The 27,656-nt window shown below is 40.6% G+C and overlaps 1 protein-coding gene across 6 annotated transcripts; it reads left to right on the plus strand.

Annotated features, from left to right (window-relative positions):
• The first annotated feature begins 638 nt into the window (after window positions 1-638).
• CLCC1 (chloride channel CLIC like 1) lies at window positions 639-27,514 on the plus strand. 6 transcript variants are annotated; one of them, XM_054036747.1, is made up of 13 exons: window positions 640-789; window positions 2,760-2,904; window positions 4,274-4,384; window positions 5,590-5,700; window positions 7,009-7,230; window positions 9,203-9,343; window positions 12,027-12,120; window positions 14,110-14,207; window positions 14,306-14,452; window positions 15,433-15,717; window positions 16,455-16,745; window positions 24,623-24,925; window positions 27,153-27,514. In XM_054036747.1, exons 2-13 carry the CDS (start codon window positions 2,761-2,763, stop codon window positions 27,198-27,200), a joined length of 1,995 nt encoding a protein of 664 aa, XP_053892722.1. In that variant the 5' UTR covers window positions 640-789; window position 2,760; the 3' UTR covers window positions 27,201-27,514. The 6 variants fall into 6 exon arrangements, with proteins under 6 accessions (XP_053892727.1, XP_053892722.1, XP_053892726.1 ...); XM_054036751.1 differs by having other exon boundaries at window positions 2,760-2,892; XM_054036749.1 differs by lacking the exon at window positions 640-789 and adding an exon at window positions 1,071-1,228.
• The last annotated feature ends 142 nt before the right edge of the window (window positions 27,515-27,656 follow it).

The raw sequence follows: 27,656 nt of genomic DNA on the forward strand, positions 1-27,656 counted from the left end.
GTTGTATCATACAAATGTATGACTTTATATGGTACTTTATTATTTGAAAGAAAAACTTTATATGACAAAAAGAGATTTGTTTATTTTACCTGGACCTGTTTAATGGTCAGAGCATGCATAAAGCACAATGTAATATGAGAGAAAATAGACAAGTTTTAACACCATCTACCATAAAGTACTTGCCAAATTATTAAAAAAGGTAAAACATTCTAATCAGTTATTTAGATACAAGATAAACCATACAAAAAGCCGCAGCATAACATGTCACAATAGGCGGGAAGGTGTGGAGGAAGAGAATTAGATCACTCCAGGACTAGTTACACAACCTTTCACCTTTACTGATTTTAAAATCCACCTGAGATTGATAGAAACATTCAGCTGCTTGTCCAGGGGTCTTTGTAAAATTAGTCTGCTCTCAGTCCAGCTAACAGCAGGTATGCTGCAACCCACTGTAATGGCATTGCTCTTAGCTTCAGCAGGGAAGCAAATGGCATTTTCAGGTCAGCGTTGAGACGTGTCCTACATTGCCCGCCCGCGGTGCGCCGTTTTGAACGGATTGCTCCTTATCAACACACGATCTGTATAGCTTGTTTTCCGTCGCCGCCGGCCTCGCTTCTGTCCCGAATGGAGAGGAGCGCCGAGCGCATGGATTGGGATCCCGTCTTCTCTATGCGGATACACTGACCCGCCCGCTTCACTCTGCGCTGGCAGAGGGGCTGGGGAGGGAGGGCTCTGAGCGGAGCTGGGCCTGGCTCGAGGCTGCCGGAGCGGGGCCGGGGGAGAGGGCAGGTGTGCTGGGGCGCTCGCTGGGCGGGCTGGCGGCTTCTGCGCCGCCGGGATTTGGGGAGGATTTTAGGGCGTTGGGGCGTACGGGGGGGGGCTCCCTCGCGGGGGGGTTGTGGGATTCGGAGAGCGGTTCCCACGCTGGGGGGCGGGAGTCGGGGGCCCTGGCTCCCTGGCAGGGGCCTGGCTCCTGGGGTTGTGGAGGGCGGTTGCGGCTCCCTCGCGGGGGTTCCGGGATTTGGGGGCGGCTCCTATGTTGGGGCGGGTTTGCTGAGGCGGGTCTCTGGCTAGTGAGACTCGGAGTCAGGGGGATGGTGCCCTGGCCGGGGGTTGTGGAGGGCGGCTCCCTGCCTGGGGGTTGTGGGATTTGGAGGCCGCTCTCTGAGTGGAGGGGTTGTGGGGGATTCCCTGAAGGCCGTGGCAGTGCAGGAAACTAACCCACTAGGTTAGTGAGGTGGTGGTGGCTGTGTTACAACACAGTTACAGTTTGTAGCGTGCATGAGAGGGTAGCTGGACGTAGCACAACTCAAGTCCCAGGCTTTAGCTTGATTGCAGAATGTGGCTGGATTCATCAAAAGACTAATGGGGGAGGCTTTATTGCCTTCCAAATTTTAACAGTTATAAGTGTCATTCCTGTTTTGTTCTTTGTCTGTTGTTCAGTAATAGGTTTTCTTAATTACTGGTAGCAAATGTAGATAGAAATTGGCACACAAAGACACTATATGGATAACAACCAATATTTATCCATAACCAGTTATTTTACACATGTATATTTATAAAAGTCCCACTCTCACTACTTGACTTCTCACTTTGATATGCTTATCATGGTTGGAATTTGGAAAAGGAAAATATAATATGGATACTGTTCAAAATGAGTAGTTATGAAACTTTCTAGTATTATTCTGTTCAATATGATTTGTAATACTTTAAATCCTTTTGATAATTTACTTTAAAAAATAGTTGTTCCAATCCTGCAATTTTATCCAAGCATATGGAGCCCTATGGATCCACTTTCAGGTCTCCAGGATCTATATTGTGCCATTGTTCAGTAAATAAAGATCTGACCATAAATCAGCATTTATGGACTTACATCTATTTAATCTTCAGAGTGCTTTCTTATGTAGGAGGTTATGTAAGATATCCTGTTACCTTTTTATGCATGTTTAATGCAAAATTTACAATGTTATACATACTGTATAAGGTGCAATTTATTAAGATTTTAGATTATTAGAAATACTAATATTTACAAAAGGAAATGATGAAAGTTGGATCTTTTTCATTCACTTGAATGAAACACTTTTACTTTAAAACCAAAAATCTTGTTAAATCCATGTAGTTGGTGAGGTGAAAATATTCTTCAGGTCATAATCATTGAAAGCCATATAATTAAGGGGAAAAACTAGGCAAAATTGGGATTCAATAGCAATAGGCTTGTTGAAAACAAGGCTTCTTGAGTGAGTGAAGTTGGAGTTTGCAGGATCAGACAAAACTTAGTGATAGAGCTGAATCCATGTTTTAACAAATAAGGAGACACCTGGATTTAAACTCAGGTATTTTGAGCTTGACTCTAGTAGAATCTTAGTCCTTTGTCAGTTATTGTGGCTTCATCCATATATTTGCTTACTGATAATGGTCCGAATCCTGCTCCCATTGAAGTCAAAGGGAGTTTTGTATTCCGTAAATTAAGTAAACTGTGTTGATTTTTTTTTTTTAAACACTACTTGCTTGTATCTGTCAAATTTGGACTTTTACATATGCTAATCTCTGTGTTCTTAGCCAGTAATTCTTGCCTGTTAGAACAGTGTGGTGAGCTAACACTGTTGAGTCCTCAGTATTTGTAATTTTCTTTTGGCCAAAACAGTTATTTAGACAAATCTGTTTTATAGGAAACAAGTTGGGAAAAGGTTGATGTTGTATAATGTTATGAGACTTCTAACCACAGTTTTAATTATATTTGTGGATTCTGTTGTACTCAGGATGCTGGTTCCCTTGGTACTGTGTGCAACTCTCATGATAGGAAGTGGTGAAATTCAAGGTGATGAATGGATTGACCCCACAGATATGCTCAATTATGATGCAGCTTCAGGAACAATGAGAAGACCTGGCAAGGTTAAAAAAAGTGTCTGTGTCTCTGTATATTACACATATATTCTTATGTCAAAAGAACATGATTAATTCAGCACCCTTATGAGTATGCATTATGCTCATGATTACATACTGTTTTTTCCACAGGACTGTTATTCTCAGTTCTGTTACCCAGCCCAGCCTGCAACAGCTGACTGTTGCAAATGCCTTGGCTGGAGCATGCCCACTGAGAAAGGAATCTTTGGGGGATTTAGCTGCCAACCTCTAGCAAGTCTGCTGAGTATGTGCTAACTGTGATTTTTCAACATCTTATAACTTGGCTAAATTGGGGTGGATTTTCATGGGGACAACAAAAGGCACTTCCCAGACACAAAGGACCACTCCCTGCCAAATTTCAAATCCCTGCTCCAGAGCATGGGGCCACTAGAGGATCTCAAAGAACAGGATGTCAGGATTTAACATGGGTAAAACAACATATTTTTCCCTAGCCTCATTCCCAGAAATGGGGCAACTGTTTTAGTTGAAATTTCCCAAAAAACTCAGTCTGAGGAAGACACTTCATTGGAACCAAGTTTATAGGAAGGAACAGAAGAGTTGGAGGGGGCCAGTGAGGAGTGGGATCTCTGGGTTTTGGTGGGGCCAAACAGCCTTGTCTGTTTCATCTCTGTTACTTATGATAGAATAATCTCAGCAAGTCTCCGCAAAGTTTTCCTCCTCCTGATCTCCATGTTTTTCCACTGGAGGGGGCAAGTCTGTTTCCAAACAAGGAAATTGGATTTACACTAAACAGCAATATGTTTTGCTGCTACTTTACACTGAGAAATGAGAGATTCCTTTGGGCATGAAAAATTATGTTTGGGGAAGCTTCATGTTATAAAGTGTATAATGTAATCAGAATACTTTGGAAAATATTTATACAAACTGCTGTTAGTAAGCTAATACTGGTATTTAATCAAAGATGCTATTAGTTCTGAATATACATCTTGGGGATATTTGCCACTTTGCCTTTAAATGTTTAGAGTGAAATTCCTTTTCATGAAAGTAATATTGGCAAGTGTGTCAAGCATTGGAGAATCTGAGCTCCTACTTGTATTAAAGTCAGTGGCAGTTTTGCTATTGACTTCAATGGGAGCCAGAACACATCAAAGAGGATTATCCTGAGACCCCCATCCATCTGCTCTTTTTTCAGCATGTCTCTGCTGCTCTTGTTTGAGGGGATTTGTAGGGAGGCTGTGTGGACTAAAATTCAGTTGGTTTCAGCTCTTCAGTTAGGCTTCTTTTCTTTTCACATTTTGTTGTATTGGATAAGATGACCTGATTGATTAAAAGATAACATTCGCCTGCATTAACCAAAATCTTGCCTAAAACTATAATATGAGTAATTTTTTCTTTACTCTATCGGCAGGTAAATTATGATGACTCTGAGAATAGGGAGGCACCAGATGCCGTTGTGAACTTGCCAAGCACTGCAGCAGTATCAGAGTGCCATAGGAAATTAGAATCCTTAATTCAGAAGGTTTGCTTATAGCTTTATATTCATTCAGAACACTATCAGGAAATCTAAAGTATTTTCCATCTTTTTACATCATTTACATATTTTTCTATAATCATCAGAAATGTTGGCTTGGAACAGGTGAATTACTAGAGGATCGGTCAGTTTTGGGGGGGGGCGTGCTGCTGATTAAAGCCATGCAATTTATTTTTTGTAGTACTTGATATTTCAGCCTTTTAATGTGATTAATATGCCAAGTCTGCGGATATCTATGTACTGTCGTATTTTTGGCTTATTTTAGAAAGGTATTGACAGGAAGGCAACACTCAAAATGTATGCTTTGTGTGTGATTGTCTGTTTTAAAAAAACAAAACAAACCCCAGAATATGCACACACTTTGACAATTTTACACTTCAATGGAAGAATAGATTTTTGGTTGGAATTAAATCTTCTTCCCTTCAGTGCTGGCAACTAAACTGTTGGAGCATTGTGTTAGTCATGGGCACTAAAAAGTTAAACTGACTAGAAACAAGGAAAATTGACCTACTTCTCTTTCACTGTGTGTGTGTGTGTGTGTGTAATATGAAGAATGGGGGGAGGGCTAGTGGTGTGAGTGGTTTGTTAGGAGCAGGGCCACAACACGTAGGCTTGCGGAGATTCTAGGCAACGTTGCAGCCCTAAAATACTGCTGTAACTTAGACTAGCTCGCAGGGCTGTCTGAATTATGCGGGGAGCCTTTCCATCCCCCAGAGTAGCCCAGGATCAGGGATTGCAAATATGGCTTAAAGCCACCTTGACCATGTGGATGCTTCCCTGACCCATCAGGTTGAGAGTTCTGTGCTGTGCCCTTTTAGATCTCACTTAATACATAACTGATTTTTATAATTAAACTGAAGATTTTCTTCTGATCTAAACTTCAAACTATTGAGAGATGAACAAATCTTTAGTTTTTCTAGTCCAAGGGATATACTGAGGTTAAGAGTCAGCCACATCATCAGAGGGTTAAAAGTCCACAACATTTATGACTTTGAAACAAGTACCATGGAAAATAGTGTGCCAACTGTTGTTCTTAAGTACATTACTATGATTTTATGTGATACATTAGCTGCAATAAGTTTATATTAGGGTATAGGAACTTGTTTCATTCACTGGAAACTTTATTCATCCTTTGCTTAATTAATGTGTCATTAGTGTAAGATTGTAACTTAGAATTTGCTTTATTGCTCCAGATTGAAGAGTATGAGAAGAAAGAGAAGACCAAGTTAAGTGAAAGCCATAGCATTTATGTTTTTAGGAGATACTTGAATAAGATTTTAATTGAAGCTGGAAGACTTGGCCTTGTGAGTATTCAAATGTTAATGAAAATATGGTACAATTTTAACTGCTACTTTATATATTTTTCGTTATTACAAATCAAAACAACATAGTGATTTAAGTATTCCAGTTACTCCAAACTAAGACACACAAGATAAAAGGAATCATAGTGAAAAGACATTTTACAGATTGAATTTAATGCAGCATAATTTAAATACATACAGTAAAATAATGCACCTGCAACCCTAGCCCTCTTGTGCCTAGTGTGTCCACAGCTGCAGAGGGAGCCCACATGAAGCTGGGCTGCACTCTGCATGAAGGTGTGCACTCCCCATGCAGCCTTCCTAAGTGCTGCCCTCCTGTTTGTTCATTGGAAGGCTCCAGTTCTGCTTCCAGAGAGCCCTCTACATCTATGGAGATGTGAGCAAGATTTGCCATATAGAGAAGAGAATATAGCTGACATAATTTATAAAGTATTCAAAAGGAGATAATTGACGTTCAGAATACTTATGTATTAGTCCAGTCTTATGATGCAGCCACTGCTGAGACAATGCGCATGCTACCTGCACTTTAAGAGACAAGTTCTGTTCAGTCTTTTTGTCGTTTGACAATTCCAGGTCATTAATTCACTTGTTTACAGGAGCTTGCATAAAGCAAGATCACTCAATTACTGATTTCATTTTGATGTCTTTGGATGTAACTTTTTCCCTATCCTGAGGCAGAGGGAGAATTTTTTCTTAAATATAAGCAAAACAATCAGTTAACAGCATTACAAGAAAGAAGCACATGATAACATTTCTTTTAAGGAGCCCTTCTTCCTTTTTGTAGTAAAGTATTCACCAATGAACAATGCCATTTTTCTCTCTCAATCCTTCCAGCTACAAATTGGATATTCCAGTCTGTTTGAGAATAGATTAGCTGTTAATATCTGCAAGTGAAGAGGTGTTTTGAAATCCTAATAAAACATTTAACATGAGGTTCTACTTCTTTTTCCATAAATATTTTAATAAAGTTATGACACATGAACTTCACAGGTCTGTGAATTAGCAGTTTCATTGGTACAGAAGAGTGAACAAAAAGTCTATAGAAACCCCAGATACCAAATGTGACTCTGATCTTGCGGACTGACCCATACAGAAACATACTTATGACCATGCATAATTACGACTCATCCTTAGGACTCCATATGGTAATATGGGTCTCTTTGCATAGATGAGATATACTGCAGGTTTGAGGAAAGTTCAGGTAATTCTTCATACTTTTATTTGTCTTTCTGATAGATTTCCTATTGCATGTAAAATGTTTAACCATTGTTTTGTATTACTTTCAATTAGCCTGATGAAAACATTGGTGATGTGCATTATGATGCTGAGATCATCCTTACAAGTCAGGCTCTTTTGGAGATCAACAGATTTCTCAATGAGGAGGACTGGAAATCAGGCGCTTTGGATGAGGCAGTTAGTGATATTCTGATTAATTTTAAACATCATGATTATGAAGCTTGGAAATGGAGGTTTGAGGACACTTTTGGAGTTGATCCATATAATTTGCTTATGGTAAGAAAGAAGGGATTCTCTGTACTTTTCTATTCTCCAGTGTTCTTTAATAGGCCAGCCCAGTCACTGAGTATATCCTTCTACTAGTAGATGGGGATCAAAATAAATAAAACTTAGGATGCTCTTCCCCTCATAAATTGCTGGCTGAGAATTCCTCACTTCTTCCATCCCAGCAAGTGAAGATGATCTATTTGCCCAAATTAGGCATTTTTAACTTTGTTTTTCCTCCTACCTTTTTTTATAACTTTTTTCTGCTTGAAATTATCATTTGGCCTCACAGTTATTTCTCTTTCTTCTCCACCTTTTGGATCTCAGTGTGGAGTGGCCCATTGAGTTGTGCATCTTTCTTAGTCCTAGATATTCAGGTCCAGATATTGGATCTTAAGGTATAGGGTTTCAGAGACACCCTTAGGGGCAGTAGTTTGGATTCCGTTGATGCAGCACTTGGGATTGATCTGTATAATGTGCTTGCTTCTGATGAGAGAGGAGAAAGATTAGTTTAAATGTTGCAGCTTTTAATAGTTCTGTGTCTTTAGATTTAATAATATATGAAATGTTAAAATGTAGATTTTGAGTTTCTCATGAATAGAGAGGTATAATTCCACTGAAGGTCTGTGGTGAATTCATAAATCATAAGTTTAAAGCTCTTTATAATTCAAAATGTGCCTGTGTATTTGATTCAAAATAAAAATCCATGTATTGGATCGTTAATTATTCTTTATCCCACTCAGGTCCCAGTGGTGCTTTAACCTCCCTCTTCAATGGTCTTTTCCTGTGTTGCCTCTCTTTTCTCTCCCTCCCCCCCCCCCCCCAAGGTCCCACAGAGGAGTCTTGCTGCTGCTTTCTTCTTCTGCTTAAACCACTGACAAGAATAGGTTTGCCTCACTGCCCTGCTGCAGATGCTGGAGTGGTGATTCTCTGTTAATCACCACCAGGCATTTTGTTTTTAACTCTTGTACTTTGCCATTGTAACAATTCCATCACACTGAAAATGTTAGATGTAATTGAAAATAGTGAGAGATTTTGTGCCAATATAGAAGATCTTGTGACGATATGATGGAATAACCATTAAAGTCAGGAAAAAAATTTCCTTTTCCCACAGTCTCATAACCTGAATGTATTTGGATTAATTGAATCTGTTTCCTTATTTCTCACTGTTTCTGTTCCTTCTGATGGTCCTTCCTTTTTGTTCAGTCCCATAAGGCATCTGTACATTTTTCTTTTCCTCATTCATTCCTGTCGTCGTCATCTCATTACTTTTCCCTTTACAATATAAATCGACTGCAGCATCCAGATCCAGCAGTTTCATTTTAGCAAATTCCATATCGGTCTCTGAAAGCTCGTATCCTCTCCTGGGAGGTCTGGCTTTTCAAAATGCTGTTCTGCTCATCTTGTTTGTTTGTTTTTTACACTCATAAACACTTAGACTTTAAAGTCAAAAGAGACCATCTCATCATCTAGTCTGACCTCCTGCACATTGCAGGCCACAGAATCTAACCCACCCACTCCTGTAATAGACCCTTAACATCTGGCTAAATTACTGTTGTCCTCAAATCATAATTTAAAGACTTCGGGTCACAGAGAATCTGCTATTCACACTATTTTAAACCTGCAAGTGACCTGTGCAAAAAATCCCCATGGTCTCTGCCAATCTGACACTGAGCATGTGGGCAAGACCCACCAGCCAGATAACTGGGAAAGAATTCTCTATAGTAACTCAGAGCCCTCCCCATCTAGTGTCCCATCACTGGTCATTGGAGATATTTGCTGCTAGCAGTTGTAAATTAGCTACATGCCATTGTAGGCAATCTCATCATACCATCCCCTCCATAAACATATCGAGCTCAGTCTTGAAGCTGGTTAGGTAAATGAAGCTGAAAAAGAGATGTTTGTAATTCTCTCATTTTACTAGCAATAGGCTTGAAAAACTCCAAATCTGGTTCATGACTTTCCTCCCTCATTTCCTTTTCAGGTACTCTTGTGTTTGGTGTGCATTACAGTAACTGTAGCTACTGAGCTATGGACACACATTGGTTGGTGTACTCAAGTAAAACGCATTTTATTCATCAGTTTTCTCATCAGTTGTGGATGGAACTGGATCTACTTATATAAGGTAATTTAATCAGAAATCCTGGCTCTGTTTTTTAATAGTAAATTTTTAAACCATGATAATCCAGAGAGTTTGGGGATTATTTTTGTTACATTATAAAATACAGTTATTGATTGCCAGAGTGAATACTGTAATGGAGACTTCAGATTGCACAAATTATTAATTTAGATTAAAATGCCTGCTTCTCCTCGCTGCAGTGGAGCACAGAGTTCAAAAGGCAGTGGAGCCATCATAATTCCACTACAGAGGGTTTGAAGACTGTATGTGACTCTCCAAAGCACCATGGTGGGAGGGATTTAGGAAGTGGATAATTGATCTGTGTACTACATTGATTCACTGGCTAAAACCCTATATAGTGGGTGTATACTATACAGCAGCTGTTACTAAAACCCAGAGCTTCAGTAATGATCACAGAGCAGCTGATTGTACCTTGGGTTGTGTTAGGGTAAGGATTCTATTTCTTCAGCTCCTACCTAAAAATCCCTGTACAAAGCACATTTGCTTTGCCCAGGTATGAGGCCTTGGTCCTTAATTTGAAATTGAGAGTTTAGTTTATCGCTAGGTCAATTTAAAACAAAATAGTCAGATCTCTGATGTGTTTTGGCATCTTTGGTCAAGAAGAGTCTCATGCAGATGTGCATTTTACAGGGACCCCATCAATTTAAAAATTACACTTTATTCAAAAGATTTTTACCTACTATTATTACAAATTACGTCTACATTTATTATAATAGAGATTTGAGGGAGAGGGAAATTCTCCCATTGTCCAGTTTGTTCATTTTATGCATAGTCAGTTTTGCTGTTTCCCTATATAGTCAATTTCTCTGGGATTTTATGAGGTCTTCTTTTACACATCAACAGGGGAAGAAAAACATTTTTAAAATTGGAAAATATGGTTGTAAGACCACAAAAATTGTCAGGGGTAGTCAGGGCAGTTGAGACTGTTCGTTTGTTTTTTCACTTTCTTTTAAACTATCCCTTTAAATGAATATGTCTAATAAAATTCTTTACGCCAATCTAGAGTTAAAAAATAATGTAATGAAGCTCTTTGAACTGAAGACAGTTAAGAAAATAAACTACTTGTCCATTTAAGTTGACCTGTTAAAGGAACAAATTTGCTATAAGGATACTTTGAAAAGCACATTAAATGAATAGGATAACTGCTTGCTACAGACTCCTCTCCAAAGAAATGTTTCAGTGCTCTTTCATGTGTGTTACAGGTCTCCATATTTTCTGTATAATCTATGCTGCAGATAATTAACCAGTAGAGGGGCCTTCCACAGATCCAAAGGAGAGTGGAAGTAAAGAGAAAATATATTTTTTTATTCCCTAATAGTGCCCAATACTTAGTGGGTACTACAATTATTATTTATTACTAGTTTATTTCTATAGTGAAAAACACAGTCCACTTCCTACCAATGTTCAATAATCTTTTGTTGATCTCTCTTAAAAGAAGTTATGCACTGTATCCATTATTTCAAGTATAACACTTTGAAAATCTTGTATTTGATCACATGTAGCAGCAAAGGGTAGATGTCAAAATTGACTGTGTTTATTGAAAAATTGTATGGATTGTTGCAGATTAAAACTGAGATGAAAATAAGCATGAGTGTGATTAGTACACTTTCGTTCAGAAATATTGTTGGGGTGATGTCTTTTTGAAGATATGTCAAATAGCTGCCTCAGTTAGGATGCCGCTTATTTCGAACTGAGCCAACTGAATGCTACATGCATTGACAAATCTTTCTGCTAGAACAGTATTTCATGTTGGATACAATTGGGAGCTTAAGCTATTTTATAACTTGTTTTCTCATGTGTAGCCAGATGTAGTAGAACATGGGTTCTCAACCTTTTTTTCTTCTGCAACTTTCTTTCTGTGATACTATTGTCTCAGAATCCTTTGTGCTATCTTAACCAACCCCCCAATGTTGTACTACAAAATTAATGTTTTTGTAAAATTCATTCATATTATCACAAATAGGAATTTGCATTCAGTGTCTGTATCTTTCATCCAGAATAAAGTTATTTCCACTCAGAAGGATCTCTTGCAGCCAGAGTAGCTAGAAACTTTTTTAATGGACGCGTACATTCTGCAGAACACTCCAGAAACCCCAAAATGCAGTTTCACCAACCTTGGTGTTGCAATCTCAGTATGGTAACCCATTGCTTTATGCAGTAGCTTGTGAGGGATTTCTTTCAGAGTTACAGTTCATTTACTGTAACTAACTATAATTATCTGAACAGTGTTAACATCTAAAATTTGAAAATAATTTTAAAAACTGATTTAGGAAACAATAGAAATGTGCCTGGTTTTGTTTCTGAAAATGGTAAGAAGTTCTTGGTTTTTCAGTTCTTTATGTACTTGCCTTTTAATTCAGTAATACTTGTGTGGGTGGTGAGGGTTTGGCCCAATTCCAGAAATTGTGTTATATTTAACTAACACTTCCTTATTGTGAAGGAAGCAGTCAGTGCCTTTTGACTAGCTAAAAATAATTATTATTCTCCCTATTCAGGGATCATAGGTTTTGGCTGAATTTGATTTGCTGTGGTGTTTTGCTTTTGCAGATTCTTTTATTTTTAATACATTTTAGACCACTTTTTGGTTGATGGCAGAAAGTGAAAATAATGGGGGTTTTTTATTCAGTGTAAACCACTTTTACCAAGGTTAATTCTGGTTCTGTTGCAGATAGCCTTTGCACAGCATCAAGCTGAAGTGGCCAAAATGGGAAATTATGACACAGTATGTGATAAGAAGATAGACTGGAGTGAGAGTCTTTTTGGTGAGGTATTTGTAGTTATTTTCTTTCTAATACTTTGCCAGTTTTTCTTTAAATAAAAACCATGATAAAATGAGACACAAGTCAATGCTGGCATCACCCAAGAAGTAGCTTTTTGATTTTATTTAATTTTTTTTTCTAATCTTGCATTTAAAATTCTCTAATCATATAACTGGGTAAGCCAACTACTAATTTATCTAACACATAATTAGCATGCTATTGTATTTGGTCTCTAAAATTATTAGATACAGGCTTATCATAAGCTATATTATGGTATGTCACCTCCTCCTGGGCTTAAACTTCTCCTTGCACTGACTAGTAGAATCTGTATCTGAAATATCTCTCTCTATCCCATGAATATTCCCCAGCTGTCCTGTACAGTTCAGTACACAGTATCTTAAACTAAGGAAGGGAAAATCCTCTTGGCTTGAATTCCACTTTTCTATCCTCCAGTTATTTCACTCTATGTGAATACATGGGCTGCAGTAATTCACCAACACAAATAAACTGAAACAAAAATATTCTCTTTATTTCAAACTATAACTAGATATTTTTGCAGCACGCATCCAGTTACTTTACATAGTAAATGGCTGAGCTTATTTATATAGCACACGTCTTGCCATAGCAGCTAGAAACCTTCCAAGTTTAAAATACTGCATGCACTTTTATAAAACCATCCATGATGGATAGCATGAAAGAATTACTTTTGCTGCCTACAGAAATGTTAGCAACCATGTCTTTTTGTTAGGAATAAAACTGTGTCCATTCAGCTCTGAAGCTTGCTAGACATGGCAGTGATGGGGAGGGAAATGCACTCCAGAGCCTTGCCACTGGTCCTGGGGAGTTCAGTAACTAACATCAAGAGCCTCTAAGAGATCTGAATTGTTATTGTGGAGTGAGGGTGAAAGTTGGGTTGCTGATAATTTTAAAGTTTAAAAGATAATGATCAACCCCTGGAATTGCACCTGAAAACATGTAGTAAACTAATACGGAGACTAGGGCTATTCTATACTGTGCTACAGTACAGACTATAAGGGTCAGAATTTAGAGCGTATCAAAGAGTTATGCGCTAACTGCCCTGCGTGGATACTGCTGGCACAAACTAAAAGATGCCTAGTTTGTGTTAAAGTGCAGTCCTGTTTGAAAGAGGACTACAAAGGCGAACTAGGTACTACAGAAACACCTGCACCAGCATGGGAACTCCCCCGTCCAGCATGACCTCTTATGCATGGTATGTGTGAGGTCACAGTGAGCAGAGGACAAAATGGCATCCTCTGTGTGGCAAAAGTTCTGGAACATTGTTCCAGCAAGTTTCAGCTTTGACTCGGGGGACAGACCTCTGCAGAACCCAAGGTGGACTGACAGGACTACAGGGACCCAACTTTGGGAACCACTGCTTTAAGGTACTGAACTAGGCAAATACTGCCTTCTGTACACTTATGATCCTCCACTATTACCCTTAGCCAGTAGCTGTCTGAAGACACAGCAAACCTTCTAATAATTACAAAAGTACAAACCACATTTTAAAGCACCCTTCACAAATCCCAGTTCATCACAGATATGCAAGAAATAACGTTGAAAATGCCCCAAACTCCAGTGACAGTGTGCAACATGTGCCAGATATTTCATCATCTCTTTAGACAATGCAAAAATTGCATACCTCATTTCCTCGTTCAGCACAATTTAGTGCCAAGTGTTGAAGTCTAAGAGAGTGCTAGGAAGGATTTAATGTTAAGAAAAATTTTCCTTCCCCCAGCCCTCTTCTGTGCTTGGATAACTTTAATTTCCAACCAGATTGATGACTTTTTAAAAAATATAATTAACTTCTGAGCTGAAATGAGGCATGTAAAATTTCAGTTAATTTTTCTAAGGGGAAGGCTTAAAATTAACTGACTATTGGATATAAAATGTAAATGCTTAATTACATCATTATAAAATACATTTGCCACTTTTGTATATATTTGTCTTACTTTTGCTTTCTTTTAACTGTAGAATGGTTTAGAAGTTCATGGACATTCCAGGATGATCCTTGTCAGAAGTACTATGAAACGATACTAGTAAATCCCATTTGGCTAGTCCCCCCAACAAAGGTATATGCTGTTCCTAAAGAAACCATTCACCCTTCCATTTTGTATTTGGAAACTGAAGAAGAAGAATCCTCACATCTTGTTACTATTTCTTATTTTAGGTATTGGCTGTTACATTTACCAATTTTGTAACAGAACCATTGAAACATATAGGGCAAGGAATTGGTGAATTTATTAAAGCCCTTATGAAGGAGATACCAATGATGCTACAGATTCCAGTGTTAATCATCCTAGCTGTGGCTGTTCTGGTAAGTATATGTTCTTGATCACATTAGTGAGACCTAAAACAAAATGAATAGTTCAAGTATCCATGACAGACAAAATTACTAAAAACAAAAAAACCCACTGATCTAAAATTTTAGAAGCATTAGTGTATATAGATCTGAATAACAGTTTGGTAACATTGAAGCTAAAATTTTAAAGTTATTTCTTGGATATATTTTATTTTTTCTGTGATTTACTTGTTGATCTCCTGACTTAAAACATAGCAATGTGAATTTTTCTCCATATTCAAGATATGTGAACTATAAAAGTGTGTGTGTGTGGGGGGGGGGGGGAGTTGTTATATTTTTAAAGATTATTTCTCAACTGGTATAAGCACAAAAATTATTTGAATTAAAATAGTTCAAAATCCCAGGCTGCATGATAAATGAAAATGGGTTTAGTTTCACACCAGCTCTGGTTGGACCACATAACAGAACCTCTGCAGAAAGTGGCACTTTGTACTTGAGAGGACTGAGCTAGAATTAGCAGGGAGTGTTGTGGAGGCTTGCACCAAAAAACATACTATACTGTAACCAGCTCATACCCATACTGACCGACTAGTGGAGAACAGGACACTGTGAAATCCCATTGACTTTAAAAAATGAGACAGTAAAAACCTGAAAATATTTTTTTCAATAATCTTTCAGTTACGGTAGTCTTAGGAGTTGTAACAAAAGTAGGTAAATTTGTTCAGACACATTAATTTAAGTTTGTTCCTAAACTCTGTTCCAAAGTAATGAAATTGTGTACTTTTTAAAAACCACTTTGTCAACTTAAGAGTAATTTTCTGAAGTAGGAAAGCTCTTGAGAAAATGGTAAATCATATACTGAAATTTTCCCTTTAAACACTATTGTGTGGAAATGTAGAGATGTAAAAGTATCTCTGTAGAAAAAAAGAAGAAAACTGTACAAGTTGCGAAAGTGAATGTCTGTTATACTTAAGGAGACAGTATCTTTTCTTTAGGGTTTCTGCTATGGTGCAGGAAGATCAGTTGCTACACTAATACATTTAACAGGTCCTGAGCGGAAACCACCTCCTTCACTTCCTCCAAGTGACAGGCCACACTGGGAACAAATAAATTATAGTGCAGGTGATTCAGATGCCAATTACAGAAGGAATGTTGGTGCCCTCAGTGGAGGACCTCATGACAGAGGAGATGATCACATGAGACTTCAAAATGGCAACAGAAGCTCTGAAGTTCTGCTGCCAGGTGGTACACCAAATGCACGAAGAGAAGAGCATCACAAGGTACCATCTAGCGTCCATTAACAATTAAGCATTTTAATAGCTATTCAAGCTAAGCCTAGAATAATTTAGTTTTCACTATTTAACTGTACAGATTTTTTTTTTTTTATAATTTTCATGTTTAAAAGGGTGGTGTAGTTTAACTAAGTGCTCTCTCTAGAGAAGTTACCTGGTGATCTGAAAAAACAGTTTAATTCCATTCCCCTACAGATGTTCAGAGAGAATAAATTCCTATATGAAAGGATGGTATGTGGATTAATATTTCTGGTAATATATAGCATTCATGGAGTATTAGCTTCATTTAATGATAGTGAGCTGAAGTGGCTTCAGAGTTTTTAAATGTTGAAACCTTAGCAAGATTTGAGTATCTCTAGATCTAAATAACTCTTCATGTGTGGTTTCTTAGTTCACTTCCAAGTCAGCCTATGAATGATGATTGCCAATGAAAGGAACTGGAAAAAAAGAACTTACAGATTGGTCTAAGTTGTAGGTCATATTTAATGTGTATTGTACATGAAACTAGTTCAGTTCATGAATGTTTCCTGAAATTAGAGATTTATTTACACTCTTCAAAAAATGCAAATTATGATATTCTTCTTAGGTTTGGGGAGCCATGCTTCTCAGTCTGATAATTTAGACCACTGGATAAAATACCAGCAGGTCTTAGGTTGCCTGCTCAGGTTAAATCACTTAATATTCCCAATTAATTGTCCGAATAACACAGATTATCTATTTTACAGTGTGGATTGCACCCTGTGTCTCAAGATCAAACAATTTTTAGAGTGAAAACCAATGTAGATGAAAACCGTGATAGAGAGATTGCACCTGAAGAGCAGAAACTGTGCACACTTGGAGTTGAACAAGAGTCTGAAAAGAATTGTGAACCTCAAGCAAGTTGTAGCTTAAAAAAGGAGAAAACAAATAAGCAAAACTCAATTGATAAAACAGGAGATCAGGAAAAGACGGAGAAGGGCAGTTTACCTCGATTAATGGAAGGCACAGAGGAAACTAAAGAATCTTTGAACTCTACTGTAAGTTTTGTCTAAACTTTGATTCATGTGTGTTTGCTTTTGCTTTGTGTTCATATTTTTAGTTACAAACAATCACTGAACTAGAAGTAGTCTTGGCAGAATTTGATTATTTTTTAACTTTTTTCATTATCAATTTAAATTTTCACAGTTGTGGGAAGTTATGGGCGTGTCAGACAATTATTGATTGACAGACCTTGAGATTTAAAAAGTTAGTTTTATAACCATTAAAACAGTTATGTCAAAATATGCAAGATAAATAGCCTTGTGTAGGTTCTCAAGCAGCATTTTTCTTCTTTTGCCTATGTGTAAATTTAAATTATTGATGGAAATACTTTTTCATCCGTTTGTAGTGAAATTGATGTTTGACATTTACTGACGATAAATCTAATCCTCCTAAGCCAAACTAGATGGTTGATGTGAGCTCATTTTGAGCCAAATACTACTTTGTTAGACATAGGCCCCCGTGCTTTTAGAATCCATTTGATAATATCTGGGCGTACTGACAAGGTGTTCTTCTCAGAGCTGTTTTTATAGTGGAACCTGTTACCATTACAGATTCGGAGGTGCTCCAAGTTTCTGCATCTGTTAAATAAGGATAATAATCCTAATGCTGTCTTTTAAATGGCCAAGAACTTGATCTGAATTAATACAAACTATGCACATTTTTTACACAGGTGAAATTTAGCTTGCAGTTCATGCTCTTTTGGCCCCCCTCCCTCTCAAATTTAAGCTAACTTTTGTTCTGAAGATAGAGATTAAATACATAACCTGAAAATTAAAGATTCAGAATGTTTCAACTAGAATTTCAAAATAAAACATGGTTCTCTCATAACCTGTCCAGGGTAGCACTGAAATGCTGTATGTATGACCCAGCCCTTCAGGGCCACCTGGAGGAGATAATGGCCCACTTTGTGCTGGTATCACAGATTTGATTTAGGCTCAAATGTAACTTATTCTATAGCATAATTTGAGGGATGTGTTTACCACAGTGAGCTTCAGTAACCTAGATTGGAGGCTAGCACATTTAAGGTAGTTCTATTTAAAACAATTTTTAAATGCTGCTTTTCTGCATTTAATTGCATTTGAATCCCCATCCAAATAGAGCTTACTATAAAGTAAAAAAAAATTAATACATTTAACATAATAAAATATAAACATTAAGATTCTGAATAAATGTAATTCTTCTTCGAGTGGTGTCCCTGTGGGTGCTACACTCTAGATGTCTGTGCATTCCTGCACCGGAAATTTCTTGCAGCAGTACTCGGTCGGGGGAAGGGTGTGCACAGGAGTCCTCTCGCGCAGCCGTTGGCACCTCCTGTAGTGCGTGCTCCCCCGACTGTCCCCTCAGTTCCTTCTCAACTGTCCTCGGCTGCAGACAGAACTCTGCGGCAGTGCTCTCTTGGATTCTTTTTTTTTTTCTTCTTCCAGAAAGTAAGTTACAAGTTACATAGGAACTTCTTTTTAGTCTATACATAGTTACATTGTTTAGTTAGTCTTAGTCTATACATAGTTTCGTTAGTTCCTCTTAGAGGTTTTTCTTCAAAAAAAAAAAAAAGAAAAAGAAAAAAGAAGAAAGAGAAGACTTTTTCTCTCCTTAACTCCCTGTTTGGGTACAGTTTCTACAGTTTACCATTACAATTAACTCCCACCCTCATCTCTCGAGAGGCGGGAGAGGCTTACCTGCAGTCATGCCGGGCTCAACAGGATTTAAAAAGTGTGACTCCTGCCATGAACCGATGCAGGTCTCTGGCCTGCATTCGCTGTCTGGGAGAAACTCACATCTCCCAGAAATGCATACATTGCACTAACTTAACAAGGGCAAGACGTGACAGGGAACTCCGCTTGAAAATGCTTCTGCTGGAGAAATCCCTCCAACCTCCACAAGAGACGTCCTCCAGGGAGTCTCATAAACCAAGATCCCTGAGCTCTGATAAGGCTCCAACTCCCAAAATTGTCAGGAAGCGAGCCTAAACCTCTCCAGCAAGGGTCTCTCAGAAAACAAGAGCTTTCCAGTGAGGTCTTTGGATGAGTGGAGCACTGAGGGTAGAGTGAGCACTTATAAAGCACCGGGCTCCTCCGGCACCGTCCCTCAGTGAGCCCCAACACGCGGCATTGGAGTTGAGACGTCAAGTCTCCTCCACGGCACCGACTACCCCGGTGCAGAGCGCGGCACAGGCAGCGGCACCGCGATCAATGCTGCCGGCACCGACCCAAGACTTGCTGCCGCCTAACAAGCCGAATGCAGCACCGGTCAGCGCTTCAATGGTCGACCGCAACACCAAGGCGGGACCAGCGCAACTCCTGCGTCCTGCTGACATAGCAGTTTCTTCGGCATCGCAGTCACCACTGCTCGGAACCGAACACTTCCCGAGCTACATAGCACGGTACCATCCTTCATCTCCTGCACCACTCTGCATGCATAGTCGCGAGGAAGGGGACATGCAGAACATCCACTTCTCCTCTCAACATTCATCCCCATCACAGATGAGACCACATGGAATGCTGTGAAGCCTAAGCCTCGTCCCTCCGAGCATTCACAGCCCTGGTATGCACAGCACTGGCCTTACCCATTACCACCTTACCCCGTGCAATGGCCACAATGGAGTCCTTGGCCCACATACCAGAACCCCTATTATGGTCCCCCTTCTGCAGCAACAAGCGGTTCCAGAGCACACCCATCATTACCAAACAGAGAAACCTCTGACCCCCCTGACACAGAGATAGAAGAGGAAGAGATACTATCTCAGGCAGACCTGGATGATTCACCACCTGCCCCACACTTATCTTTTGCACCAGACGAAGTGGTGACGCCATCTACCCCTATGACATCAGATGACCTGAAACAGTTCCAAGAACTCTTCAAAAGAGTAGCAAACAGCCCAAAAAAAATTGCTTTACATGAGGTGCAGGAGAAATAAGGTAAGTTGTTAAAAATCTTACAACCAGCATCATCGACCAAGATTGCTCTCCCCATGGATGAGGCAATATAGCAAACACCGGCATTGGCACCACCCACCAACAAACGGGCCAACAGAAAATACTTCGTTCCAGCCAAAGGCATGGAATTTTTGTTTTCACACCCTCAAGCCTGTTCTCTAGTGGTAGAGGTTGCTAATCAGCACAGTAAACAGCCTCATTTCCGCTCCTCACTGCAAGATAAAGAACACAAGAGACTGGACCTCTTTGAGCAGAAAGTTTACTCATCAGCCACCCTTCTGCTTAGAGGTGCCAACTATTCTGCTCTACTAGCAAATTACGACTATTCTAACTATAGTAAAATACAAGAGCTTGTGGAGGACCTCCCTGAGCATAAACATCCTCAACTCAACACCATTATCAACGAGGTCAGTTAATAGCCCACACAGCGCTGCAAGACTCAATGGATGTAGTAGACTCAGCTGTCCGAACAACCGCAACAGCTGTGGTTATGAGAAGAATATCATGGTGCAGGCTTTGGGAATTCCAAAAGAACTACAGCTAAAAGCGGAGGACCTCCCCTTCGTTTGAGACGAGAATAATTTATCCCTATCGATGTCCTCCATACCATGAAGGCCTCCCAAGCGACGCTGCGTACATTAGGCATACACCCACCGCCTGACAAACACTCTCGCTTTACACCATACCAGAGGTCACAAGATACCTCGTTTAACTGTCAACAACCACAATACTTCACTCAGAACAGACCCAAACAACGGGCTCAGAGACAACGAGCTCCACAGAACCAGGCCTTGTCCATCTACATTTAAGCCACAATTTTGAAGTCATGGTCGAGGGTATGCACGACCTCCTCACACCTCTAGCGCCAACAGATAACCCATCCCACAATTTTGGTCACCGCCTATGCCCAAATTATTTTACCATGCCTGGGCTGTGATAACCACAGATCAATGGGTTTTGGAGCTCATACAATCTGGCTACACCATTCCTTTCACAGCCATCCCCTCTACCCTCCTCCCCCTCCCCGTCCCTCTTCAGGGACCCCTCTCACGAGCACCTTCTACAACAGGAAGTAGACCACCTCCTACTGCTGGGTGTTGTAGAACTAGTACCACACCTATACCGAGGGTGGGGTTTTTATTCCAAATATTTCCTGACAGAGAAGAAAGGAGGGGACGGAGACCAATCTTAGATCTCCAAAAACTCAACCACAGGTTCAAAATGGTCACTCTGGCCACATTAGCGCTAGACAGGGGGGACTGGTTTTCAGCCCTCAGCCTCCAAGATGCTTACTTCCATATTACAATACATCCTGCCCGCAGACAGTTCCTGAGGTTTACAGTAGGATCCAACCACCAGCCATACAGAGTCCTTCCCTTTGGACTGTCAACTGCTCCCCACGTATTTTCAAAAACACTCGTGGTAATAGCAGCACATTTACGATGCAAAGGAGTCATAATCTTCCCCTATTTGGACGATTGCCTTCTTAAGGGTGCCAACTGACAAGAAATGGCAGGCATGCTGAAAACCACAATGGACCTGTTTCACCAGTGAGGTCTACAGATAAACGAAAAGAAAACCACCCTGGAATGAACCAAGCGATTGGAGTTTATCAGAGCCAACCTAGACTCCATACAAGCCAAGGCAATATTGCCAAACCACAGATTCACTACATTGACCAATCTTATTTCCACGGTGACCATCAGCCCACAAACTTCAGTGAGGACATGCCTTCAGATTCTGGGATTTATGGCAGCAACGACTTTCGTAGTAAAGTATGCCAGACTCCATATGCGCTGTCTGCAGCACTGGTTGACCACGGTCTATGCACCCAGCAAACACTCTCTCAACAGATGTGTGACACTACCACCAAGGGTTATCCTCTCCCTACAGTGGTGGACACAGCCAGGGAATGTATGCTCCGGGATTCTCTTTCAACAAGACCCCCCCATCAGTGACTATTACAACAGATGCCTCCCTGATAGGTTGAAGTGCCCACTTGGGTCACCAAATGTACAAGGCAAGTGGTCGGCGATGGAAATCCAACTACATATCAATCTTTTGGAACTCCCCGTGGTACACAATGCATGCCGACACTTCTTACCACTCGTACGAGAAACCTCAATCTCTATTCTCACCGATAGTGTGGCATGCATGTTTTACATCAATCACCAAGGAGGAGCCAGGTCTCACTCACTATGCGTAGAAGCCATGAATTTATGGAACTTCTGCATCTGCAACAATATAAACATCACAGCATCATACCTACCAGGGTGCCAAAACACTACAGCCAACAACCTCAGCATACACTTCTCACAGGAACACAAGTCGGAAATCCACAACCATGTTCTTGACACACTATTCCAAAAATGGGGTCACTCAATAATCAACCTTTTCGCCTCAGCGACAAATCACAAATGTCCACTATTTTGCTCCAGGGCAGGCCTGGCACCGGGATTGATAGGGGATACCTTCCTCATCCCATGGAACGCGTCACTCATGAACACCTTCCTGCCGATACCACTGATCCCATGGGTCATCCGCAAGATACGGCTCGACAGAGCTTAATCAGTCTCATTGTCCCCACATGGCCCAGACAGACTTGGTTTCCGTACCGCTCACGTCTAGCAGTCTGTGCCCCACAACCGCTGCCTTTACGGATGGACCTCCTGTCCCAGAACGAGGGCCTGATGCTCCATCCAGACCCAGCGAAACTCCATCTCAAAGCGTGGCTCCTGTGTGGTTCCAACATGGGGGAATTGAACTGTTCGGAGAAAGTAAAACAGGTATTACTAAATAGCCATCACCTTACCACTAGAAATACTTACCGCCACAAGTGGAGAAGATTCTTCCTTTGGTGTCAGCAAAAACAACTGGATGCGACCAATGCACCTCTATCTATGATCCTAGACTACCTACTAGAACTGAAGGAAACGGGGTTAGCCATAAGCTCTATTAAAGAACACCTTGCTGCCATTACGGCCCTCCACGAACAGAAGGGGCTTCAATATTCCCTCGCCCGATTACATGGCACTTTCTCGCAGGTATACAGAACATGTACCCAGCAGTATGCCAACCTACACCACCATGGGATTTCAATCTTGTGTGCAAATTCATAGATTCTAGGATTGGAAGGGACTTCGAGAGGTCATCGAGTCCAGTCCCCTGCCCGCATGGCAGGACCAAATACTGTCTAGACCATCCCTGATGGACATTTATCGAAACTCTAGCAACCCGCTCGCTCCTTCATATGTTAATAAAGATTGCGTTCCTAGTGGCAATCATGTCTGTCAGACGTGTCAGAGAAATAGGAGCATTGATGGCTGAACCACCCGTTCACTGTATTTACCAAATACAAAACCATGTTATGTCCTCACCCAAAATTCTTGCCCAAAAGTGGTTACAAATTTTCATATTAACCAAACCATACGCTTACCTGCCTTCTATCCCAAGCCACATAACGACTCTCGAGAAGCAACGTTATACATGCTAGATGTCAGACGGGCTTTAGCCTTATACTTGGACAGAACTAAACCATTTCGCAAGTCACCAAGACTATTTGTCTCTACAGCAGAGTCTTCCACGGGCTCTACAATATCGACCCAGAGACTCTCCAAATGGGTGTCTACCTGTATTCAAAGTTGCTACCACCTGAATCACAAAGAACCCTCTGTGGGCATCAGATCCCACTCAACGTAAGCCAGGGCGACATCAATTGCATTCCTGAACAATGTCCCCTTAATAGATATTTGTAGAGCTGCAACCTGGACATCGGAGCACACTTTTGCAAAGCATTACGCTATAACCCAAGGCCTTGTCTCAGACTCCGAACCCCTACCACCCCTGGTGGGGTACTGCTCTACAAGCACCTAGAGTGGAGCACCCACAGGGACACCACTCGAAGAAGTTGTTGTTGTTGTTGTTACTCACCTTGTGCAGTAACGATGGTTCTTCGAGATGTGTCCCTCTGTGGGTGCTCCCCTACCCACCCTCCTCCACTCTACTTTGAAGTTCACACAGCCGTGCTCTGCGGTAGAGAAGGAATGGAGGGGGTGGTTGGGGGAGCATGCGCTACAGGAGGTGCCAATGGCTGCATGAGACGACTCCTGTGTGCGCCCTTCCCCCGACTGAGTACTGCTGCAAGAAATCTCCGGCGCAGGGAACCACCAACACCTAGAATGGAGCACCCACCGGGGGACACATCTTGAAGAGCCATCGTTACTGCACAAGGTAATTTCTTCTTTCAACTATATAGTTCTTAACTGTGTGTATAGATACACTAACGCCTTGTCTTGCAAAAGGCTATATTTAGTTGCAAATCAACATGTTTTACTAGAGAGTCAATGTAATTGCAAATCAATATTCAGGAAAATAACTAAAAATACAATGAAAATGGATTTAGTTTCACACCAGCTCTGGTTGGACCACATAACAGAACCTGTTTGTACTTGAGAGGACTGAGCTAGAATTAGCAGGGAGTGTTGTGGAGGCTTGCACCAAAAAGCATACCTATCCTCTGACCAGCTCATACCCATACTAACTGACTAGTGGAGAGCAGGACACTGTGAAATCCCATTGACTGAAAAAAATGGGACAGTAAAAACCTGAAAATATTTTTTTCAATAATCTTTGTTACAGTAATCTTAAGGGTTGTAACAAAAATAGGTAAATTTGTTCAGACACATTAAGTTTGTTCCTAAACTCTGTTCCAAAGTAATGAAATTGTGTACTTTTTAAAAACCACTTTGTCAACTTGAGTAATTTTCTGAAGTAGGAATGCTCTTGAGAAAATGGTAAATCATATACTGAAATTTCCCCTTTACACACTATTGTGTGGAAATGCAGAGATGTAAATGTATCTCTGTAGCGAGAGAGAGAGAGGAACTACAAGCTGCAAAAGTGAACGCTTAATACTTAAGGAGACAGTGTCTTTTCTTTAGGGTTTGTGCTATGATGCAGGAAAATCGGTTGCTACATTAAGAGATTTTAAAAGTCCTGAGCAGGAACCATCTCCTTCATTTCTTCCAAGTGACAGACAGCACTGGCAACAAATAAATTATAGTGCAGGTGATTCAGATGCCAATTACAGAGGGAATGTTGGTCCCCTCAGTGGAGGACCTTATGACAGAGGAGATGCTCTGAGAGAGAGCGATGATCACATGCGACTTCAAAATGGCTACAGAAGTCCTGAAGTTGTGCCGGCCAGTGATGTACCAAATGCACAAAGAGAAGAGCATCACAAGGTAGCATTCAGTCTATGTTAATGATTGTGCATTTTAATAGCTATTCGAGCTAAGCCTAGAACAATTTTCACTATTTATTTAACTTAACAGTACAGATTTGTTTTTATAAATTTAATGTTTAAAAAGGTGGTGCACTTTAACTAAGGGCTTGTCTATACTTATGCGCTGGTTCGACGGCAGGCAATCAAACTTCTGGGTTCGATTTATTGAGTCTTGTCTGGATGCGATAAATCGAACCCATAAGTGCTCTCCGTCGACTCCGGTAATCCTGCTCGGCGAGAGGAGTACGCGGAGTTGACGGGGGAGCCTGCCTGCCGCGTCTGGACCGCGGTAAGTTCGAACTAAAGTACGTCGACTTCAGCTACGTTATTCACGTAGCTGAAGTTGCGTACCTTAATTCGAATTGGGGGGGTTAGTGTAGACCAGGCCTAAGTGCTCGCTCTAGAGCAGTTATCTGAAAAAACAGTGTTGTTTTGTCCCCCTCCTGCTGTTCAGAGACAAATTCCTATATGAAAAGGCAGTACGTAGATTAAAGCGGATCTACAGCAGCGGTGTAAACCTTTTAATCTTGCCCTTAAGCACCTACCGGGAAGCGGAGTTGGGGGCTTGCCCCACACTGCTCCCAGCAGTAGTGGCACGGTGGGCATGTCTCCCCTCTGGCTCCTACACATAGGGACAGCCAGTGGGCTCCACGTGCGGCCCCCGCCCCAGCTCTGCAGTTCCTCATCATTGGGAGCTGCGGGAGTTGTGTCTGCGGACGGGCTGCGCGCAGAACTGCCTGGTCGCACTTTTGCATGCTGCTTGAGGTGAGCGCTGCCCGGAACCTGCACCCCGACCTCCTTCCCCGCCCCAGCCTGCAAACCCCCTTAGTCCCCCGGAGCTCCCTTCTGCACCCTGATCTCTTAATTTCTGGCTCCACCCCCACGTCTGCTTCCCCTCCCACAGCCCAACCCCCATTTTCATCAGCATTCATGGTCTGCCATACAATTTCCATACCCAGATGTAGCCCTCAGGCAAAAAAGTTTGCCTACCTCCAGCTATAGGAAATAACTAAAACTACATGTGCAAAACAAGATCAAAATTGGTTAGATTTAAACTTGTCCACCTTTGATTTTTTTTTTTTTTTTTGACTTTCAGAGAACATTTGATAAAATCCTTTACAGGAAGTTACTATGGCAACTTCGTCATGGGAAGATAACAATGCTGAAAATTAGCCTATGTGGGGTGCAGCAAGCTTCTCGACTACTCTTTGTATTTAACATATGGAAAAAGGGGGTAACTAAGTAGAGAAAATCTGCAGATACCACAAAATATTTAGGTTCCAGAGGCATCTGGGTTTGCCTAACAAACTCAGGGAAAGGGGTAGTAGCACAATAGTTTACATTTGTCAGTTTTATCTATCACATTAAAAGGCATAATTTGAACTCCTCATACACGGCTATCAAGAAGAGTTGCGTGTAATTAGCCTGTTTTGCAGCTCAGTTAAAAAAAAATAATGTTCAAGAACAATACAATGACATATTAAAAACCAGTGGTACATCCTTTAGAATACTGTATACATGTGTGGTCACTTCATCTAGAAATAGAGAGCAGAATTAGATGGGGGCCAGATTGTCTATAACAGTTTTAATCTTTAGACAATCAACTAGAAAGGGAGACTGAGTGTTGCCATGCCCCCTTTCTAAAAATGTGTGGTTTGCTCTCTTACAATACAAAAGTTAGCTCTTGGGGGCCAGGAGCTATAACTGTGGCCCTTACTGTAATATTAAAGGGACACAATGAAACTAACTTCGGTGATAAACAGGGAATGGGTTTTGTACCTCATCTAGTGCCAGTGAATTGCAGATATTAGGAAGCAAGAGGATTTTATAGATTGACACCAGCAGTTATTCAACATGTTTAAAAACTGTTTCAGAGCATAATTCCAGGTTATTCTTGAGCTGTCTGAGTGGGGGTTGATTGTTTTGCACCTTGTGAAGCATCTGGCAGTGGCTGCTGTTAGACAGATGAGCCTCTGATGTAACCCAGTACATCAATTTCTATTTTGCAAAACTTAAATAAAATGCACCTTCTAACATGGGACCCATGGATAATGCATTTTTGAGCCCGGTCTGGAGATGGTGGTCACTTCACTGGAATAATTAATCATTTTGGGGAGGAGAGTTGAATGTTTTGAACTGCAGAATCCACTTGCTGTTTATTAAACATTTAAACCTTCTCATTGCAGGAACAAAGTCAGCAGCCTACTATTGAAGATCTTCCAGGACCCCCTTAGTTCCCTGATTTTATCTTTCTGATGCAGTGGAACGCCAGTGTAGATGAAAGTGCAGCAATTAAAGAAATTTATCAATGCCAGTTGGCAAGTGAGACACTAGCTACGGCTTGCCCCTTAATCAAGAAGACTGGATTCCTAGCAAATTCTCATCCTTCAGATTTTTGCTCCTTATGGATCAATACTCTCCCTATGAAGCTGTTTATAAAAGTCTTGTGATGGAGAACTGGTAACTGTATGTATTTCAAAATAAACCAAGCCTGGTTGTAAAGCAAGAGCTTATTTTTGCATTTAAATAAAGTAACTTTTAAAGAAAAGTGGCCAACATGTGATACATTCAATTTAAGCTATGAGATGCCAGCAATCTTGGTGTTAACTTAGAGTAGAAACTGTGTCCTAAGCCAAATTGGAAATTGTTTTTTTCTGACTTCAGATATCAAGATGAGTCAGTAAAAGTCT

The sequence above is a fragment of the Malaclemys terrapin genome, chromosome 8, assembly GCF_027887155.1.
Source record: "Malaclemys terrapin pileata isolate rMalTer1 chromosome 8, rMalTer1.hap1, whole genome shotgun sequence".
Lineage (NCBI taxonomy): Eukaryota > Metazoa > Chordata > Testudines > Emydidae > Malaclemys > Malaclemys terrapin.

Bases quoted from the DNA above. Each gene is read 5' to 3' on its own strand.
- CLCC1 (XM_054036747.1), top strand. From the start codon at position 2,761: ATGCTGGTTCCCTTGGTACTGTGTGCAACTCTCATGATAGGAAGTGGT. The intron at 2,905-4,273 runs GTCTGTGTCTCT...CTCTATCGGCAG, and splicing joins CTGGCAAGGTTAAAAAAAGT to GTAAATTATGATGACTCTGA. The intron at 14,453-15,432 runs GTAAGTATATGT...TCTTTTCTTTAG, and splicing joins TCCTAGCTGTGGCTGTTCTG to GGTTTCTGCTATGGTGCAGG.